At 39.3% G+C, this 22,817-nt stretch overlaps 1 protein-coding gene across 2 annotated transcripts in view; it reads left to right on the top strand.

Annotated features, from left to right (window-relative positions):
• Positions 1–18,823, top strand: part of TIPARP (TCDD inducible poly(ADP-ribose) polymerase) — a 29,536-nt gene extending 10,713 nt beyond the window's left edge. For both annotated transcript variants that reach the window (XM_049867384.1, XM_049867383.1), the window contains exons 3-6: positions 9,289–9,457; positions 10,743–10,903; positions 15,816–16,094; positions 16,711–18,823. In XM_049867384.1, the coding sequence (XP_049723341.1) occupies positions 9,289–9,457; positions 10,743–10,903; positions 15,816–16,094; positions 16,711–17,158 (1,057 nt within the window). In that variant the 3' untranslated portion in view covers positions 17,159–18,823. The remainder of the gene's footprint in view (positions 1–9,288; positions 9,458–10,742; positions 10,904–15,815; positions 16,095–16,710) is intronic.
• Positions 18,824–22,817: the final 3,994 nt, after the last annotated feature.

The following is a 22,817-nucleotide window of genomic DNA, read 5'->3' as shown; positions in this document are numbered from 1 at the left end:
TCTGACAGTACTTCATAGAGAGTAGGAGTTATTTTGCACACAGACTCACACTATTTGCAATTTTACCCTGCAAATCTTAAACCTAATCCAGCCCAATCCCAGACGCGTTCACTGAAAGCCTCAAATTTTTTTTTATGTCTAATTCCCTGTTAAAAGGGGAATTTGAAATAAGTGTTAGTTGCTAGGTTCTGAAATACGTTTTAAAATCTTTGAAAGCTAAAGATTTTATGTAAAATAGATTCTACATTTCAATTTGGTAGTTTTGCAAATATTTTAATTTGGAAGTTGTAGTCTTCACCTAAATATAATGAATTCTGTGATTGGGAACAAAAATTTTAGAAGTTGTCATATGTGAAATTTCCAATTTTCCTTGCTGACCTAGCCAGGTACTGTTGTGAAAACAAGCATAGAAGGGAGTTAACTGAGCATTCCTGTTGGTGGTTTCTGTTCAACAAAATGTGTGTCTCCTTCTGTCTCTGCCCTATGCTGTTTACTTACTGGTGACGCCCACTCGACCAGTAAAGAACCTTTACGTGGACATCACAGTGAAAGGATACACTCTTAGGAGAGTAGAAATGTGAGAGTAACCGCTCCACGAAAACCAGTGACTTGAGAGTATGTCGTGTGTGTCACAGAAGGTTGTATAAATAGTGTGTCACGGTCCCCTATGACTGAGTTATCTGAGAAGAAGTTCAGTAATTTGTATTGTTCATGTAATTGGAAGACCTATGTGTTCATGTTGTTGCTTCTGAGCAAAAGGAAGGATTTGTGAATGTCCTTGTGGTGAAACTTAGCTTTTGTAATAATTGAAAATATGTTTCGGCCACATTTAGGAATTTCTCTTTATTACATTAACTTTTCTGTTTTGGGCTAATTATGGGATTCTTAAACTGTTCCTTCTCATTTGACATATGTTCATAGAGTTGGATGACCTTTGCTCTAAATTTTTACCAGCCCTGAATAGTAAGTGAATAATGGCAAGGGTGGAGGTGAGGGGCCCAAGGGTGAACTTTGCTTGCAGTCGTGTGTGTGCTTTCAGAATCTTGCCTGCACACTGTGATCTTCACAGCTCCTGCAGCTTGATCAGGGTGTAGAGAGGGCAAACAGCACAAAATACTCTAAATAATTTCCTGCTGCGGTTGGCCCTTGGTTTCTGCCTGTCACCTGGCTTCACTCTTGCATTTCCAGGCATTGAGAGAATAAAAATAAGCACAGGAGAAATACTAGATTTGCCTTCCAGGGTTTAATTACTCATAAAAAATGAAAGAAAACATGCTTGAGTGGGGGTGCGAGATGTGAAACAGAAGGAGCTTTACTTGTTTGCTTGCTTTCTGATGTTTGGATTGTCCAAACACTGCCAGATATCAGAAGACAAAGTTGAATCTTCCAGAAAAATTTGCTTTGTAGAATCCCTCTCCCCCAGAAAAAGTTACTGACTTTAAGACGGTGTTGAAAGACTTTGTAGTCTTAATTTATAAAACTTAGACAATAAAGAAATTATTATCTCTTAATATCTTTTCTGTAGGAAGTCTTTTTTTTTTTAAATAGAAATGTGCGTAAAGAATTTCCAGAGTGATGAGTTCTCTGTATAGTTAGCTTGTATACCTTCAGAGCTCTAGTCTGCTGAAAGCAGATTCTTGTACTTAAACATCTTTGAGTTCTCAGTACCAAATATATGGTTAGCCATCAATGAGTATATTTCTAATTGGCTCATTCATCAATTAATTTATCTGGACTAATTGGGGGAAAGGGCTAAATTGGAGGAAATTCTGAGTAAAATCCTTTTTTAAATAAGTCAGTTTGTAATTTTAAAAGTCAGTCCGGAAATAAATTAAGCCAGTAAATTGTATTTTACTAGTGCTTAAGAGGATAAATGTTTTATGATAATCATTTCTAACTAGTATGTAAATGAGTTTATATGTAAATGAGTTCTGAATTGTTTGAGGTTGTTTGAAACTTACTTTTAAAGCAATTTAAGCATTCACATATAGTACTGATTTTATATTTTTGTAGAAATCTTTTGTAACATATTTCAGCCCTGTTTAAATGCTGTCAAATTCTATGTCCACAAAATTGAATTAACCACAACTGTGCCTTGAATGGATGGCAGACTTTTATTGTCTACTTTGAGGCAAGATAGAAAGCTCAGTTTTTAAAAAATATTTCTCTTAACAAAGGGGATGTTTACTCATCTCTGTAAAGATTAGTAACTGCATGGTCAAAGGTAGTATAAGGCATGATGCAAAAGTTTTAAAACTAGTTCGTTCTTTCTATCCCAGCTATTCTTACAGAAATTAAGTTTCACTTCCTCTCCATGGTTGAGAAGTATGTCTCACTTACAGTTAACTCCTGTGACTCTCAGGACCTGTGACGGAACTTGGATGCAAGTTCAGGCTGTATGACATTTCTGGTATCTTCAGGGTGCAAAATTTAATTCTGAGCCTTTGTGCATAGATCGCAGTAGGATCTTCTGATCTCAGGTATAATTTTTGGTAATAAAAGCTTTTAGCTAGTCCACATCATATTAAAAAGTTATTTTGTGTTTTTTGTTTTGATCTGGTGGGTTTGTAGTCAAAAGAAAATGAAATTTTAGCAGGTTTTTTCCTCAAGTGGATATTATAATTTGCTTTTAGTGGCTGTATTGGGGGACTTCAGCGTGTGGTATTATTTATTATGGGTTTAGGAAACCTTTATTCAAATGGCCATATCTTAGTATGAAAGCTTTTGAGAAAAAGCTGTGTGTATTTTGTGTTTGTTTAGTTCCCCACATGCCTTTGTAGAATATAGAATTACAAAAGCCTAAAAACAGGATATCCTTTCCTTTAGGAAACCTACCTGCATTCCTTTTCTCTCCAATCTCTTGTCCTCTCTTTGATTAGCTCCAGTGTGTTTACTTCTAGAATGACTTTAAGACTACAGCTTAGATGTCCAACAATCTGTGAATCAAACATGGGATCTGGCACACAGATACATGCGATTCCAGTGTCTGCTCACTGGCTTGCTGCCTTCTCGTTCACCTGTTTCCAAGAGTCCCAGGAGGTATTGGGGAGTCAGCACACACAGTCAAAATTTCACCTTGTGGGTGTTTTTTTTTTTTATGAGTTGGGCTCCAGAAATTCACTGTATCTAGAAAGTGGGGAGCACTTTTACCTACACAAAAATCTCTTAAGGAATTTAGAAACAAGATAAATCCATGCTCTGCATTTCATGTTAATTGTTTTAGAGTGATCTGAGCCTTAGCAGGACTGCCTTGATTACGTCTGGGTCTCGTCAGAGGCGGGCAGGTTTGGTTCTAAGCCTGACCATAATCACTCAAGGCCACTGCATAATAATGTAAACTCCCAATTTTGTTTTTGTGGGCATGTATGTGTCTACAGCTACTTCCAGATACAAAGGGGAAGGTCCAGTTGCTACCAAGACCCAATGTCATAATGTGGGCGTAAAGCATAGAATTTTAACCTCTAGTAAATATTGAAAAGTGGGTGCAAGCATTTATAGATAATTTTTGTTTCCTCTGCTCGACAGCTCTGTGCGATTTATTTGGGGCAATGTTAGCAAAAATTTTAAATAATAACAGAAATGACAGTTAACTGTGCCTCTAAAGCGGAATGTTGAGTACGTAGCTTTCTGAAGTTGAATAACTATACAGCTTTCACAAAATAGGTTGGTATTGTGTGTCCATGGCTTTGATTCTCATCACCTTGTAACATATTTGAAGGGATGTGTAAGCTGCCAGATACTCCAGCACTGCTCAATGAGTTCCTGGAAACATCAGAGCCAGCGGTGTTTTGTGTGCCTGTGAAACTTCTTTAGCGGCAGCAAACATACCCCATCTGTCATGCCTGTGTGAAGCCTGTAGCAAAGCTTGAATACTCTGTATTGCGTTTAATCTTTACTCTTCTACCATTATTACCCTCGGTTTTGGGAGACTTTTTCACTTTACATCATAGTAATAAAATAAGAGGGCCTATATTTTTTTTTTATAATCGTGTCCAGTTAGTCCAGCTGATTAGGGCAGGACTGAGGTCACAGGTTTATCCCTGTAGAAACCCGTTAACTCTTATAGGCAGGAAGCCAAGATTCTGAACTGTACGGAGTAGGGTCAAGAAAACTTTATACCTAAAGTCTGAGTTTTGCATTTTATTTACATCATCTTCCCACTGAAACATGTTCCACCTCCCGTAACTCCTGTCTCATTTAATGGCACCATTGTCTATCCAGTCACCCAGATCAGAAGCCTGGGGTACATCCTGGACTCTCTACTGTCCACTCTTTCTGTCCCACATGTAATCATCCTCCATCCAGTTAGACTCTAAATACTTCTCAGGTCATCTCCACTGCTGCCAGAGTCCTTGGTCATCATTTGTCTCACACGCAGTTCTAATAGCTGTGAGTGGCTAGGTATAGAATGCGTAAGTTCTTTAAACATTTACAAAGGAGTGTCTCTTCATCCTTCCTTCACTTTTCCTTGCGCTGCCTTTCCAAAAAGTAAATAAACAAATCAGTCTTTCCTACTGCTACTGTCAGAGTGGTCTTTATAAAAGATAAGTATGGAGTTTATTGAGAACCCATCAGAGATTTCCTCCTGCTCACAAATCAAGTCCTAACCTCTTAATCCAGCGTACAAAGCTCTTCATTATCTGACCCCAGCCGCCCTACCCGGTCCAGCCTTACCTCTTATCATCCCTTCACACACACATGCCCTAACCTCTCACATGAACTGCATGCGCTTCTCACACGCCCTCAGGTCTCTGGAGCCTTGGTAGGTTAGGTTCTGTCCATGTCACTTGGCCTCCCTGTGTCTGCCCTCCTGGCTGGCAGATTGAGCTCCCGTTTCATCCACTCTCAACACCTCACTTGACCACCTTTCCTGATCCCTTTCCCAGCAGAGGTAGGCTTCCTGCCTCTGGGTACTTCCCAGAACACACCTTTTCTAATTGCCACAGTTTTTCCTTGGTTGCAAACAACTTCTAAGTAAATAAATTGCTTAAAATGGTTACCCTCTTTTCAGAGCTCCCCAGTGTATAAACTTGAGAACCGTTATTCTGAGAAAAACATTGCATTCTTACTAATTTCTATTTTAGTCAGCTCTGTTTATTGTTTACTTTGTAGCCCTTTTTACTTTCTTGTGTTTAGTATGTGAAACACATATAAAAGAAATGATGGTGTGTGACTTGGTATTGGTGTTGGTGCTCTACGCACTGATAATGTATGCCAGAAAAATGTTGAATTAATGAGTATGTCAGGGTATTTGTTAGACAGTATATCAAAATATGAGAATGGGTGTCCTTTTCAGAATTTTAAATTATTTTTATATCTGAATGTTTACAGTGGTATGTCTGGTGGTATGTTTGTGTTTGCTGGCAAATCATGTAGAAATAGAATTGTTAATAATATTTCAGTGATTTAAGCTTATTCTTCCCTTATAGTAAAAATCAGCAACCTGTTCACAAAATTTTTTTTGACTCATCGTAATAGGTAAATCAATATGGATTGATGAGCTATGTAATATATTTAGCAAAATCTAAATCCTTTGCACAGTAGCTGTCTCCACACTCATTTCTCCCTGGCCAGCCCTGTAGGAATGCCCTTGCCAAGCAGAGTTCATACCAGGATTATTGCACCCTGCTTTTACAAAGACACTCCCATAACCCCTACCCCATGTCTAACACTGTCCCTTTTTACCGTACTTACTACTTAGACTCTGTTTGTATTTGCTTAATACTCTCAATCCCCACCCTTATGCCTTAGGGCTCTGTGACCCTGGCTTTACCTCCTCAGCTCAGGGCCAGCATCTCTCACACTGCCTGTTACCCCCGGGCTCATATTTCCTCATCTCTTATGTCCCCCTATTTAGAAGGTCTCCTTTTCCAGCTGTCTGCACCACTCCCGTACCTTCCTGTCCCCACCTCTTTCCAAGATGCAAAGTGCTTGAAGAGCTTTTTTTTTTTTTTGCTCTTCCACACAACCCTTTACTCATGGTGATATTTTGTTATTTAAAGTGCTCCTAAAATTCTTACACAGAAAGCCATCTTGAATTGATATAATAAGACCTTTTAGTTTGGAAACCCTGGTGGTGTAGTGGTTAAGTGCTATAGCTGGTAACCAAAAGGTCGGCAGTTCAAATCTACCAGATGCTCCTTGGAAACTCTATGGGGCAGTTCTACCCTGCCCTATAGGGTTGCTATGAGTCGAAATCGACTCAATGGCAGTGGGTTTTTTTAGATTTAGTTCTCCTGACCTGTACCCATTCCAGAACTCCAGTAGCCACCTCCTCTGTCATAATGCTGTGTATCTATTGTTTGTCCTTAGACAGATGCATTTCTTTTGTTTTGGGTCTTGTTGGTTATTCGTCTTTTAGAAGCCCCTGGAAGCCAGGGACTGCATCTGTTTAATTCTTTGTGTATTGCCTAATATAGCCCACCATGACCATTACCACATGTAGATGACTCACAACTGCTTTCTGATAATAGGAAACAATGGTTTGACAAAGAACGAGTGGTGGATGTCGAACACTTGGCATTTGTATCGCTTGCATTTATCCCGATGAAGATTGAGGGGGGCAAAAAAACTCTTGGCTTTGGATTCTTAAAGCATTCTTTGTTTAAGGTAGAGCAGGTGTAAAATTAATCCTATAAAAAGATAATTTAATGTTTTACAAACTGGTTGTTTTGTCTCCGTCAAGTCTAGAAAAGCATATGGAAGATCAAATAGAGCTAAAACAGTACTTTGATATATCAGTCCAAAGAACAGTTGATTGTAGTAAATTAGGATTTGTCATCAAAATTTCCTAATGCCCGAAGGACTGAAATGCATAGAGAATGTAGCAAAAGCTGCGCTTGTAGATGTCTTTCTCATGCAAATTATTATCTGTGAAGTCTCAATAATACAGGCGTAAACAGAAATTGCTAGAGTGATGTCAGGAATATAATCTGACAATTGAACAGCAAAAAAGCATTGGCTGTTTATATTATAATGCATGTTAATGTAGTGACATGCTGTTCTCAGAACCCTTTAAAGGAAATACTGAGATTTGTTAAGTCATAATTGGGAGCAGTTGCTGGGAAATGGATTTAAAAGGTGAAAATCTGTTTAGAAACTGGAAAAGGTCTTAAGAAGGGGAAAGATGTTAATACGTCTCTTCCCAGTGTTAACATCAGATTCTCTTAAACTTCAGTGAAAATTGTTTAAGGCAGCTTCTTGAAAAGTTTAATTTAGGCATAGGAGTTTCAGTTTTCAGTGTTTTTGTTTGTTTGTTTTTAAGGACTTCCTAGAAACATTTTTTTCCTTTTGAATTAAATATTTCTATTTACTGTACAAAGCGGTGAACAAAGGTAATTCTGAACTAAATTTGATTGTCTTGTGCCCATTTTATCCTCAATTAAAATGAATGTTCCTTTTAAAACTACATCCACACTTTCACCAAAAATGCAATAAAATGTTAAAAATAAACAAAGACAAAAACTTACTTCCTGCTAATTAGTACTTTTTTAAGCAAGAAAGCAGGTTATTCTAGAATATCTTCAGGAATTTTTAAAGCAACATACTGTTTTTACAAGTTATGTTCTTCTTGGCACCATCCATTTGGTATATAACTTGTTTTTTTCCCCCCTCAAAGAGTAGAACTTGTTTTAAAAACTACCAACATCAGAATGGAGGGTGGGAAATAGATTTTCTTCTCCTGACATTTGCCAGGATTGTTTATGGAGAGATGTTAATAGGTATTCATGGAGAAAAGGGAGAATGTTGTCATGTAAGATTTGGAGGGACACTTTCTAGCCCTCATAATGCTGCTTCGGCATCAGCATCGGTGTTAGCTTATTAAAGGGACTGAGGGGAGGCTTTACTAAGTAAGTTGTATAAAAAATAAGTAAGTTGTTTAAGTCTGTGTAATTAGGTCATTTTTAAGAATTCGACCCCAGAATTTTCTTTCGCACAGAATACCTATTAACAGTTCATGAAACAAGTGTTTCAAGAGTAGCATTTGGGAAATGTTTCTCTAACCAGCAAAACCCATTAGGCCAAAGTTAATATTCTTCAGAATCCTAATTTACAGCAAGGAAAATGGTTAATTATTGGGAAAATTTGAATTTCACATGCACCAGTCATTCTGAATGCTCACTGGACCTGAGTGTTCCGCGTGTTATACGTGTCCATGTAGAGACCTACTGGTGCAGGAAGTGTGTCGTGACCTTTCCAGAGTTGGGGCGGTGTATTCTGCAATTTAGTCGCTTTGTTACTAATAGCTATGATGTCGTTCTATAATATATTTCATGTTTTCTTAGGGGAATCTTTGAACATACACAAAAAGGAAAGAGAGGAGCACAATGAAGATTTTGCTGTCTTGTCTAATGATCATTTTTAATGTGCTTACTTCATATAATGCTTCAGATATTTTAAACACTAAATGAAGTTCCATCAAGAAAGAAACCTAAATGTTTTAATTGGATCACCTTCTATAAATGAATTTTTTTAAATGAGTATGATTCATGTATTAGGATTTTCCCCCATAGTATCAAAATGTTCCTAAAGTGCTGCTTCAGCATTAGCAGAACACTTTCAGAATGACAGAAATATTCTCTTAGCAAAACCGCATAATCAAACTATTTCTCTCTTCATGTATTGCCAACTTTTCTTTCTCACCCATTTTTTATTGTTAATGTATATAACACATTTGCCAGTCGACATTTTCCAGGTGTACAGTTTAATGACACCAGTTACGTTGATCATGTTGTACAATCACAACCCATAATTGTCGCCAGATCTCCCGTCACCATAAACCTACCCGTTATGGATGTTCAGTGGGTTCGCAGTACTGGGCCTCATCTGGAGTCATTTTGTTTTTCCCTTTTTTCCTGTCTTTCATCAGGCAGTATTGTGTATCCTCTCTTGGTTTAGGTAAACTGATGCATCTGATAAAGGAGGAAGCTTCAAGAGAAGTTTCTTTTGTGTCACTGCCCATTCTCTGTGTCATCTCCATCCTAAGGCTTTCCACGATTGGCTGAGACCTCGGTTTGACTCATCCCTCAGTGGAAGGGAGAATGGGACTGTGCTGCTGGGGTGAAATCAATCCTCCTGTAACTCCATGGCCTGGAAGTTTTGGGTCTTGTTAAGAAAGGGAACGTAGGGAATGGATGTTGGGGAAACAACCAGTTAATGCCCTTTTACTCCAAATAAGCCAAGTTTTGAAATTTTCACAACAGGGCATCCTAGGTATTTTTAATGTCAAATAAGATACTTAGATGTGTCTATGCAAATGTGTTAACAGTTTTTTCCTGGCTCTTGCAGAGGACAAGAATTTTGGGCAGATTTGAATGCCATGAATGTGTATGAAACGACTGAATTTGACCAACTGCGAAGGCTGTCCACACCACCCTCCAGCAATGTCAACTCCATTTACCACACAGTCTGGAAATACTTCTGTAGGGACCACTTTGGATGGCGAGAATATCCTGAGGTATTTATAGGTTGTTTTTCCAAAAAGTGCGTTTATATATTTTTTGTCTTTCACTGTTCTTTTGTTCGTTCTTTCCAACAATGACTGGCCAGAAGTATAAATTATAATCATAGAACTTATTAATGCAAAATTGAGTCTTGTTGAGATAAGTAAAACTTTTCTTTCTTAATTTTTCTGAAAATGTATCTCTTTCCATTAATCTGCTGATATCTATAAATAGACCATTACTATCTTTGAAGAAATAAAATGCTTTTCCCAGAATCTTAACTATAAAACCAGTTGCCACTGAAGTACTTGCAATGAGATGAGTACTGGGGTAGCTCCTACCACTGTCTGTGTGGTTCCTGGGCTCGTGGGGATGGCTCATGTGTTACACCGAGCATTTCAGAAGCCTAGTGGGAAAATAATCTCTCTCAGGCCCCTGGAGGAAGTACTTGAAAATATTTATTGAGTGATGGTCAGGCAATATCAGTCATTTAAAACTGTCCTTACACATACACCCTCAGTCTGAGACAGTAAAAATAGGTCATCAGGCATAAAGCAGAATTCCAAAATGATGATTTATTTTGCCTCTGAATGAGAATTCTGAGTCAGGTTTAAATGATTGGACTTTAGAGATTAATTTTACATCCCAAAGATTTGACTTCTTCATTTGATTAAATTCATTTCTAGAATTACAAAAAAGAACTGACTTACCTACTTCAGGTTTTTTTTTTTTTTTTTTTTAAGAAATTGCAAAGAGAACCTAGTGTATTAGTTGTTATAAAACACTATGTTAAATTAAAATTTCTGATTTTTTTAAAGTAATCACTCTTATCTACCTTCCAAAGAAAATAAGAGGCCATTTGAATGTATTCTCAGAATACTTGGACTGTCCTTGTGTTTCCTCTCAGAGGTGTCTTAGGTTTGGAGCTTAACTGGTTTATTTGAACTTCGCACGCTACCCTCTTTAATTCCTCTTCTGGAAATTCCCTTAAGAAATACATACGAAAAAGTCTCCAGGACGTTGTTAAAACCTCAAATGGGCCTCACGTATTTCATAAGGTGTCAGTCCATGTGCTTCCAGACAGGGAGCGTCTTTCCGCTCTGCATTCCCAACCTGTCCCCAGAAAAGAACTCTACTTGGTAAAGGGAATCGTTTGGCTAATTATACTTTATGGAGCAGGGTTAACTATTTTTGCCTTTAGTTGCATTAACATTTTTCATATTTCGTAGTGATTACTTCTTTCTTTTTTTTTTTTTTTTAACTTGCTTTTTTCTTTACCTTCTGTTTTCTACTCTGTAGTCGGTCATCAGATTGATCGAGGAAGCCAACTCCCGAGGTCTGAAAGAGGTTCGGTTTATGATGTGGAATAACCACTACATCCTCCACAACTCCTTCTTCAGGAGAGAAGTGAAGAGGAGACCGCTCTTCCGCTCCTGTTTTATCCTGCTTCCATATTTACAGTAAGTGTCCGATGGAAAGCCTCACGGGTACTCTGATTTTATGTAAATATACTGCTGAATGCCAGAGAACAAAGGGTTTTAAATTAAGAGACTATCTTGGCTCTTACCTTTAGAATGTGAAATTCTGAGTAATTCTTTGGGTTTGATTCTTCCACAAAGAGTTCAGCGAAGCTGTAGTTCCATCTGCACCTCACTTGCCTGGCTCAGCACGCCAAGCTGCCTGTCTCACTAATGAGTCTACCCCTCACTAGGAGGAAGTCTCTAAAAGAGTGACTGTTGTACTGGCATTTTCTTTTTTTATTTTTTAACTGAAAGCAAAGTAGAGATAACATTTTTCCACAACTAAAAGTAATTATACCTGGGAGGAGACAGAGTTGGCATTCACCTTCTTCAAGGAAAATTGAGTTTTCTGATGAGACCCTTCCATGTTACAGGACTTTCCAGCCCAGATAAACTGCTGTGACATGTGGGGAAAGTCCTGTAAGGAGGTGGTGATCTCCATTCTTCTTCCTTGAGTGAGTTTGAATGGGAAGAAAAAATTCACCTTTTCAAATACTTTACATTCACATTTGCTCATAAGTAAGGTTCTTCTCCCTGTGATACTCTCTGGAAACACATCATACTTATTAAAAATACAGTTTCTTGGCAAAAGACAGACTGAATTCCAGAAGGTGAACCGGTCTTCCTTTTTCCCAAGTACCATTTCTTCCTTCCCTCTCCCACTAAAGCTGCAGAGATGCCAAAGGTTCAACGCATCACCATCAGCATGGCCAGCTTGAAATGCTAGTTTTCTCTAGGGAAATCGTCATATACTCCAACCAGATCTACCATTTTTAGAGCCTGATTTTGAAAAATTCTAGATTTGCTTGGCTTTATAAACTTGGGAGGTCTCAAGTAATATTGGTTAGTCCCTCTGCTGATCTTTGACCTGAAGATGCTGTTTTTATATTCTCACTAGTAGTTTTTCTTTCAGGCCCAACTGTGCTTTCCCCAGATCATTATGACAGAATCTTAATGATTCTAATTCTGAGACTGCAAAAGGAACATAAAAAAACAAAATACAAAGAAAAATACAGAAAAGCTCTGCATCTGAAAATAATTTGTAATAAGTCACTTTTAGAGAGATAAGTATTGGCTTAGAGTAAATGTGTACCTTCTTCAAAGGCCAACTGTGACAATTTTTGCCTCGTAGGTTTTTTTTTTTTTTTAATTAGAACTAATAAAAATGGCATTTTTGTGATTTCATTAGCACAGCTGTTAATAGTGTCCATGTTTATGTCCAGTAGTTAGGAACATATTGTCCTCCTGGTGAGGTGGTGGTACTCATTAGTGAGACAGGCAGCTTGGCGTGCTGAGCCAGGCAAGTGAGGTGCCGCTTCCATGTGAGCGTGAGAATGCTCATTCATATGCCGCATTGCTGGGGGAGTCTTAACGAACAGTGAAAATTGATGCGCTTGGAACCAAAGGCAAGTAGTCATGAAATAACCTCTCTCTCCTTCTTTAACCTTAGGCTTATTTTATAAAAGCACAAACTATAAAAATAACATAAGCAGCAGTAGAATTAATGTCAGAAGTAGGGCCTTACTGTTTATAATATAGGCTTCCAAGAGAATAAAAATGTTATTCTGCTCCCTTTTTTTTTCTAAAATTTCCTGTTTTAGTCTTCCCTGTCTGGAACAGTGATAATCAGGTATAAAGTAAGAGTTCAGCAAATCAAAGAGATTATGCAGACAGTTAACCAGAAAAGAGCAGAGAAGCAGCAAGTTCACCAGGGTCCAGTGGTGAACGCGGCACCTCAGATCTGTCTGCCTTGGAGTCTGCAGCCGAGGGGCACTCAGGGGCTGGCCTAGAAAGGAGAAAAGAACGGGGCTTGGTTCCAAAAAGCAGATTTCAGAAGTGGACTCCAGAGGGTCCATGGTCTTAGCCAAGAAGAAAGGGGTTTTTTTTGTTTGTTTGTTTCGTTTTGTTTTTAAGTGTTATTAAATGGAAAGGGTCAAAGAAAAATGTAGGAGGTGAAGAGGCCACAGTTGTCAAGGAATCAGAGCTGCCTGAGAGCTTGGAATGCCAAGAGGGGGGTGAGGGGATGTGGGAGGTTGACTGAATTCATGAGTATGCCTACAAATTTGGCATTTTTAAATGTGGTTTCCCCTGCTGCTTTTCAATCAGGCTGATAAAAAGGAGGTATTCTTTCATATCCGTGGAATGCTTGAGCTGAGGCTGCATAGGCAAACATCTCAGATTTAGGGGTTTGCCGGCTCATTTCTCTCAGCTGAAAGGACATCCATCCCATGTGATCACCTCGTGGTCATGAGAAGCCCTGATACAGTTTCTTTGGCCCTCCTAAAAAAGAACAAAACGATTAATTTTTACTTCATCATTGAAGTCAGCTTAGGAAACAGCTTTAAAAATTGCAAGGGGAGGGGAGGAGGGGGTAAAAGGTAACTTTGGCTTCTGAAAGTCCTTTCCTCAGAGGTCCTGGAGTTGAAGTCGATACCCTTTGACACTCACTCTAAAGGAGGCTGGTGTAATGTATAAAGCATGCAGTATGTCACTGGCATCCCTAGGAGCAGAATACATGCTCACTATTCTCAGAAAATAAAGACATGTTTGTAAGTGTGCTTGAAATACGTATTTTTTAATCCATGGCAACTAGAGCGTAGAAGTTGGCCAGATGGATGTCTATATGCATTTTTACATTTTAGCTCAGTTAGCATGTTTGCTTGTTAAAAGTTAGAATGTTTGGGTGGGAATGGATGCTATTATATATAATCTAATTTAGTAGCATAGGATAGATAGGATTTATTTACACAGTCTCATCTTTAAGCATGTGTAGATAAATAACAAACCACCACTTCCCCTGTTGCCCAAAAAGAAAAGGATACATTTGAAACTTTCTTTGTATAGAACTGGTTTTTAGGCAGAAGTGGCATCAGGAAGAAAGGAGCAGAGTCTGTTCTGTTGTCAGTGTCAGGTTTTCAGTAAGGGCTGAAACAGCCTAACTCTTGTTTTGGGCAAAGACTGCTCTCCCAACTCAGAAACCAGTGTTGGTAACTTCAGCAGCCCCTGATAATACTGGAAAGCCTAGTGGGCTGGGTCTTGTCCTCTTCTTTGTAGAGCAGGAGTAGAGGGAGGCTAAAATAAAGAGACTATGTTCTATGCTTTCCCTGCACTTCTCCAGAGTAGTGATGGATTTTAAAGGAGCAGTAGACTTTCAGAATCTAGTGACAGGGCTCTCTTCAAAGAAAAATGTACTAATGAACCAGGGCTCCAGAAGAATCTGTCAGGGCCCTGAGAAGATGCTCCAGGGGACAAGAACTTTGTGTGTGTGTGTCTTCCGTTGTGATAGCTGAAAAATACAGCACCCGTTTAAATCTGCCCCTGAACTCAGATTGGATAAACCGTGTATCCACCCAGAACTTCGCCTCACAAAGGGACTTGGAGGCACAGCCACTTGAAGGGGGCAGGGGCTGTAGAAGTCAATTGTGTGTCCATAGCTTTTAGCTTCTTATCAAGCTATCTCTGGAAAAGTCAGAAGACTGTGCGATGGATGGTGTAGAGTGGTGGTAGAGAGTCCCACAGACCTGGGTTAGAATCCTAGTGTTCGTCCCTCCCTTGTGAAGGATATGGCAGGTGGAGAGTCTGAGCTCGTAGCTAGGTGGCCCTGGATTCAAATCCTGTCTCTGCTGTTTGCTGGCTGTGCTAGAGCAAATTATTTAACCTCTCTGAACCTCAGTTCCTTTATTGGAAAAGTGGGGATAACGAAGCCATCTTGCAAGGCTATTGTGATGATTAGCGTTACTGTGTGTAAAGTATGTGTTTAGTATAAGATGGATGATGGATAAGATGATGATGCGGGCGATGATGAGATACGCTCTTTGGAGATTAGAAGCGTGTTCACACACAGTTGTAACCTCTGTATCACAAACTTTTTTGAAAATTCCAATTTCCTAATTTCTGAAGTCTGGCAGACATTATTGCTTCCTTGTGACCACCCTGTGCTGATGAGTGTCACAGTACCCTGGCCCTGAAACTGGGTCACAGGGTCAGGATTTCCTTTCTCTCTGCTGCTTCTTCCCTTTTTCTCTGTTTTGAAAATGGCCAAGAAGTATAATGTAAGTTTAAGCATTTAATCAGGCAGGAATAAGTAATTGATCAAAACTGCTGCTCATTTAGATTCATTCAGAGAGCATACCCGAGTTGAAAGATTCAAGGAAATGCATTCTGGTGTCTAGAGTTTCCAATGATTGGCTCCTTCTTAAACACACCCAAATCTACAACATTTGAATAGTATTGATGGCCTTAATATTATATGTGATATTGGAAAATGAAGCAAATGCCGAGTATTTGCCAGCTTTTAATGAGCTCACCATGATTTTTGTTTTTATGGTGAAATCAAAAGTAAACTTTTTGAATTCTTTAACAGTTTGTCTTTTAACTCTTCCTGACTGGCCCCACTTTGTCCCCCGCCTCCAATTTCTCCCTCTTCACAGGTAACCTTTAGTGATGCCTTTTCTGCTTAGTAGCAGCAAAGTTTGAAAAAAGCATATAAATTATCACTGTTCCCTTGAAACAAAGTTTCTTTAAATATCTAGGCAAAAGAGGAATCCAGGATCCAGAAAGCAAAGATATTTATAAATTGGCTCTTACTTGCCTTGTAGCAATACATTCCAGAGTTTTCTCCACAGGGAGGAGACCAGGAAGAAGCTAATTATAGGTTATCCATGTTACAGGCAGTGTTTGAAGATTTTTTTTCCTCTCTCTCTCTCTTAAATAGATAGCATTTTTATTTTGTTTTTCAAACACAAGCATGTGTAAGGTATATAAATTATATCAGAGACGAATGTGGAACTTTGTAACATGAGATATACTTACTTCTGAAGTTCTATGTTTGCGTTCCTTCTTCCCCCTCCAGGACACTTGGTGGTGTTCCCACACAGGCTCCCCCGCCTCTTGAAGCGGCCTCCTCGTCCCAGATCATCTGCCCAGATGGGGTCACCTCGGCCAACTTCTACCCTGAAACCTGGATCTATATGCATCCATCTCAGGACTTCATCCAAGTGCCTGTTTCTGCAGAGGACAAAAGTTATCGGATCATTTACAATCTCTTTCATAAGACTGTGCCTGAGTTTAAATATAGAATTTTACAAATATTGAGAGTCCAAAACCAGTTTCTCTGGGAGAAATATAAAAGGTGAGTCAAAGTGTAAAAAGTTTAAGAGAGCTTTTCTTGAATTTAGCTAGTGGCAGATGCAGAATATAATAGTAAACATTTGTGTAGCATTTAATGTTTGTATTTTTCCATATATTGACTCATTTAATCCTTGCAACAGACATATAAGGAAGATTATTGCAAACTACAGTTTATAGAGATGAGCTCGAGTCCCAGAGAAATTTGGTAACTTGCTTCAGGTCATACTACTGAGAAGATGTGGTGCTGGAATTTAAACCCGGGCATTCTAGCATCAGAGGCCTCGCTCTTACCCACTTTACTGTGCTGCCTCAGGTCAGCAAACCAGTCAGTGTAGTGCAGAGGGAATTTGTGCAGGTGTGGAGAGGGACGCTCAGATCAGTGGAGTTAGACCAGGAAGGCATCCTGAGGGAGGTAGGATGTGAGAACTAGATTGGAAATGGAAGAGAAAGCACAAGTTTAAAGTTCCCTGTGTTCTCTGATGGCATTTTGCCCTCAGTGGCTACTTGACATTTCCTCCTGGTTGAAACCGTACAGAGACGTTTGTATCTACAAGTATTAAGTGCCTGTTGCATTGATCTATACTTCTTCCAAATTCCCTATCCCCTCTTTACACTAGGAAAAAGGAGTACATGAACAGGAAAATGTTTGGCCGCGACAGGATAATAAACGAGAGACATTTATTTCATGGAACGTCCCAGGATGTGGTAGACGGAATCTGCAAGCACAACTTTGACCCTCGAGTCTGTGGAAAGCACGCTACCATGTTTGGACAAGGCAGTTACTTTGCAAAGAAGGCAAGCTACTCTCACAACTTTTCTAAGAAGTCCTCCAAAGGAGTCCATTTCATGTTTTTGGCCAAAGTGCTGACTGGCAGATACACGATGGGCAGTCATGGCATGAGAAGGCCACCTCCAGTCAATCCTGGCAGTGTCACCAGTGACCTGTATGACTCCTGTGTGGATAATTTCTTTGAGCCTCAGATTTTTGTCATTTTTAATGATGACCAGAGTTACCCTTATTTTGTTATCCAGTATGAAGAAGTCAGTAACACTGTTTCCATTTGAAAAATCTTGGTACTGCTAAATTATTTGATATGAACTCAATTCAGCATTTGTAGCAGGTTTTGGATGGGTGGGACTGGGTGGGGAACAGCATTGGACATTAATTGGGCACTTTTCAGACCCTTTTTTTTAAGTGCTAGAAAGTGAGTTTGTTTTGTTTTTGTTTTTGTTTTAAGCAAAACACAAGTTTTAAAATGACCACTTATCCTTTAATTACTAATTGTCATTAGTGTACTCAGTGTGGAAAAGACTACAGATTGCATACTTTCATTCACACTTGTACATATAGTCAGCGATGTTATTAGAAGCATTTGGAAAAAAAGAAAAAGACACTCAATATCAGCCTAACTAGTTAAGTCTGGCTTAGGCCTGGAAGAAGTGAGGCCAAACAAATGAAATGGAGGCTGTGAGCAAAGTGAGGATCGTGTTTGTTTACAGGGATAGAACAGACTAGAACTGCTACTACCGAGCTTACTCCTGTCCAGAGCATCACTGCTACAGTGCAGCATAAGTTCATGCGATTCTGTGGGTAGAAAGAAATTCTCATTTCTTATCAGCAGGACTGAAATGCATCACCCAACCAGACAGTGTTAGTGACTAACTGTTCCACAGAGTTTGCCTCAGAATCCAGTTATGTTTAGGGGAAGTAAAAAGAAGTATTTGAATTTTTTTTCTCACCAGCAAAATTTTTTGCCTACTAGTTATATGAGAGGGAATTCTTGTGTTGCTCGACATCAGGCGCAGAAAGCTCAGTCTCTCCCACTTTCGGCCAACCCAAGTAGAAGAAGTGAGGCAGCTGTTTGGGTTAAAGCCAGTTTTGAGGTTTAGAAGTCTTACTTTCTTTTGGGGTTCCAGGCCTAGCCCCTGATTAAAGGTTTTAGAAAGGAAGTACACCTACAGCCGCATTGGTAATGTTTATTACTCTGCTTTGTACAAAGTAGACTCTCAAAAGTATTTGTTGACTTGGAATTGTTGTTAAGGGTGGCAGTCCCACCCCCAGGCCTGCTTTGCCAGATGCAGCTGGGTTCCCTGGCTGAGTCTGTATCTTACACTACTTACTTAATAGAAACACAAACTTGGAAATCGTGCCACTGGCCCAGCTGGAGCACTGTTAGGTGAATATGTTAATGCCTCAGTTCAGAGAAGTAGCACTAGGTATACTTCGCCTTAAGCAAAGCAAATACGTGGATTTACAAGAGTGGAGGTGGTTATTCAGAAGAATTCACCACCACGGGAATTCCTTCAGATACCAAGCTCTCCTAGTCTGTTTGCAGTTATTTCATTTACACATAACTTTTCAGGAACTTCGATGTTGTTTGAAGCAAGATATATCTATACTGGTGTCTCAGTGAATTGGTCTGTTTAAGCACTTATCAGGGCTTCCACGCAGTTATTTATTTTGCCCTAGTTGATCCTGTTGTTTGCTGCCATTGGCATGAAACAGCCAGCTGTGGCTGTCACTTTGAGTCAGTTCTTTCATTTGATTATAACTTGTAAAACAGTGATTCCCAATCTTTTTCAAGTTAAGACATCTTACCATTGCTTATTTGATTTTATGAAACTTGTTCCTTTTTTCTCCCTAAAGGAAAAAAAAAAAAAGCTTTATGACATATTTATTTTTTTAATAAAATTAAGCAAAAATAAAAGTTCTGGTAATTCCTTAAAACTCTTTGTTGTTGTTCTGGTTCCGTTTAAGACAACTGAGTTCAGCCCACAGTTGATCTGTAACCGGCAGTTGTTGGCACTGGTTGGCCGAATGTGCGACTGGATGACTGACTCAACAGACCTAACGAGAGCCTGCTCTGGGAATCAGCGGGAAGTGTGTTCGCTGGCAGTTGAGTGCAAATCACAAGAGAAGAGTGAATGTTTTACTTTACAGGGAACTATTTGGGGGTGGGGGGGCAAGTTTTATGTCAGCACACAGCTATCGAGAAAAAAAAATAGGAGCAATTGTCTCCTTCAACAGATGCTGAAGGAAACGTGGAAAGGGATTTGTCGAAGCTGGGTCAGCTCTCAAGCACCTTGGCTCTGCCAGTTTAAAGTCATCTGCTTGGTAAATGTCAGCATCTCTGACTTTGCCCCAGTGCAGTATTTTTTAAACCCTCATATATTGTGTGTTTTAACTAAGTAAGAGCTATGGAGTCAGACTAAATTTTGTTAGGATTCTGTGGGTTTAAAACATACTAAAAAGCAGTCAGTAATTCTTTATCCCTGCCGGCACAGCTGTGATTTACACCATTTCAGAGAGCTGGAATTTGCTCTGAATTTCAACTGTAGTTAAGATTCTCAGGGAAAGAGCTTGCAAACTCCTGAAATATTCCAGCTTCATACAATCCTATTGGCAGGAAGGCTTTTTTCTTAATGTGCACAAAGTTTATAAGTATTGTATCCCTTGTAATTACAAGTTCTAAAACCCAACTCTGCCTTCTGCAGAAAACCCATTTGTTTTAGTAAATGATTATTTAGTTTTAAAAAAGAATCATTAGGGCCTGAACTCCTGATCTTGAAAGAGGAATTATTATTACAGTAAGTCTGAAAATGACTAAATAAAAGGAATATATGGTACTGTCAGTTTAAATCAGAGGTGTTTTGTTTGTTTTTCCTTCATTTAAGGAAGGTAAAATGACCACAAAATATTTGTGGTTATCCTTACTTGGGATCTGACAGAATACTTTTAAAAACTTCTGCATGGTACTTTTCTAGATTCTACTCCTCATTACTTACGTAAGTTATTGTTGCTATTATTGTGGCCGTATTGTTTGCTTTTTGATTTTTCTTGTATTATAAATATACTGTAATCTTGGACAAATCACGTAACCGTTCATGTGATTAGTTTTCACATCTTTGAAACGGACTTTTTTAGGGAAGACTGCACATGATGAGAATGTTCCAACTTCGAGACTCTACAATGTGAAAACTTTCTGAAAAGTGCTATACAAACAATTGATAATGTTATTTACAAATTAAAAGCCAGATACAATTGCCTTAGAAAAGATAGTGTTCGGTTTTAAAAACAGGCCCATCTAGTTTTATTGACACAGAAACGTTAAGATCTGACAGTGCTTTCTTCCCTTCCTTAGCTTGCTAACCTTAACTCCAGCTGCCCTCGTAGGAGGAAAAAGACACTAAGGAAAGGTTTCAGTTGGTCTCTCTTACTCTTAGTTCTTCCTCAGCGTGTCTTCTGGAGACAGGCTCCTGTCTAGACCTGTCAGATGACAGAGTTCTGAAGCTTTAATCTTACGTGAAATGGGAGTGTTTGTGCATTAGAAGTGTTTTCTGAACATTCGCTAAATTCTTCAAGCTGGAGCGCAGGTACCCGACCATTTTAAGGGTGTCAGAATTCTGTGGACCCTGGCGAGGGTACTTATTTATGCTTAAGTAACCCCACACTTGGTAACGCTTTTTTTAACCCCACGCTTGATAACGTGCAGAATGACCAAAAGCAACTGAATTCAGCGATCTTCTTAAGCAAACTTATATTTTTCATCGTTTCCTACGTGAGTTATACCTACAGACAACACTTGGTGCTCAGACGTATTCATGGACTCCTTACGATAGCCCCATATGCTGCTGGAGTTCATAGCCGCCAGGCTGGGAACCACTGGACTAGACTATTTCTGTATTCCAGTGTAGATAATTTCCTTTTACGGCTAGGTGTATCTCCTAAATTACATCCAATCTTAAAATAGCCATAATCAAATCAGATAGCTAATAGGCCCAACCTAGTGTTCAAGAGCCTCTAACTCTTCTAATAATACTTAGCAAGTCTTTGGTGCCAAATTGTCATTTAGTGGGCCTTGTGTTTAGATGTGATAGAGCTGTGCTTGCAAGTGTTTCACACCACATTAAGGACTGCATTTCACAGATCCAAGTGGCAAGAGTACACTTAACTTAAACAGACGCGACTCAGCTGCATGTTTGTGTGCTACTTTTCAATGCTAGCATGAAATTCCCGTGCAACCAGCAGTTTAAATGTGTTTTTGAACGGCATTGATAGGTTTTGGGCATCAACCCACGTTTTTCTAAGGCCCTTCTTAATGAGGGTTATACGTTTTACAGTGTCTTGCTCGCAGGCTTAATTCATAATTTCTAAACTGGGTGCAGTTAACTGTTCCTTTTAAAGGTAGCAACCATAAGTTACAATTAGCATTGCTCTCAATGATCTAAGCTAACTGAACCCAGTATCTAGAAGCCTTGTTTCCAGCTGGTCATAAATATAAATGAATTTCTAATTGCAAATTCTTACCCATGTGTCCACATTTATGACTAAATTTTTCTAACAACACAAGTTTGCAGCCTTATTTTTATTTAACTTGTAGGCAAATACAAGGCAGTGCCAGACAGGAGTGGGAACGCAGATTCTGTGAATCATTATTACTCGATTTTGTGATGAGTTGCCCTCATTTATTAGAAAACAATGGCTTCATCACAAGTTCTTCCAACAGTCTTGGTGTGTGTGATTTGTGGGCTGAGATAACAAAATGCAGAGCAATTCGCACAGTACCTGGCCCATAGTATACGTTCAAATTTTAACCAGTTATTATGTTTTGAGTCATTTCCCCGCAAAGTCTCCCCCCAAAAATACGTATTGGAATCCTAACCACAGGATGTAATTCCATTTGAAAGTAGGGTTTTCTTTGTTATCTTAATGAGTCCATATTAATGTACGGTGTGTCTTAAACCTATTTTTTTTTTTTTTTTTTTTGAGAGAGAAAAAGAGCATATCAGGCAGAGAGGAGTGAGCACGGGGGGAAGATACATGCCACACGGATATCCTTAAAGAAGCAAGGAATGCCAGGTTTACAGAAACAGAGTGGCTTACCCTAGAGCTGGTCCCCTGAATTCGGACTTCTAGCCCCCTAAACTGTAAGACGATAAATGCATGCTAAAGATAAACCGGAGCCCTGGTGGCACAGTGGCTGAGCTTGGCTGCTAACCAAAAGGTCAGCAGTTTAAATCCACCAGCCAGCCACTCCCTGGAAACCCCATGGGGCACTTCTACTCTGTCCTGTAGGGTTGCTATGAGTCGGGATGGACCAGATGGCAACAGGCTTGGTTTTGCTTTTTTTTTTAAAAGACAAACCTCACTTAAAACACGGTTCTTCTAAGAGGTATTTGGAGTCCCTGAGTGGTGCAAATGGTCAACACTCTTGGCGGTTTGAGTCCACTCAAGAGGCACCTCAGAAGAAAGGCTTTGCGATCAGCTTCCAAAACAGCCATTGAAAACCACGTAATGGACGGTCTACTCTGACACACATGGGGGCACTATGAATCAGAATCCACCCGACAGCAACTTTTTTTTTTTTTTTAAGACCGTTGCCGTCAGGTTGATTCCTCCTCGTAGCAGCCCTGTACGACTGAGTGGAATTGCCCCATAGAATTTACAAGGAGCACCTGGTGGATTCAAACTGCCGACGTTTTGGTTAGCAGCCATAGCTTCTAGCCACTGCACCACCAGAGTTTCCTTTTTTAAAAAGGAGATTTAAATATTGAATAAAGACAAACACCACAGTTAGGGCAGCCAGATACTCCAGTTCGGTCTGATCTCGTGTGAAACTTACAGGAGAAAGCAAATTGCTTTACTGAATTGGTGAAAAAGATAGTGAGACTAAGAACTAAGTTTGTCTTTTTTTATGTGGTTCCTGAAAATAGCTGAGCGGTT

Source organism: Elephas maximus, chromosome 23, assembly GCF_024166365.1.
Source record: "Elephas maximus indicus isolate mEleMax1 chromosome 23, mEleMax1 primary haplotype, whole genome shotgun sequence".
Taxonomy (NCBI): Eukaryota; Metazoa; Chordata; class Mammalia; order Proboscidea; family Elephantidae; genus Elephas; species Elephas maximus.
Note: the sequence above shows the minus strand (reverse complement) of the source record. Positions and strands in the feature narration are given on the sequence as shown.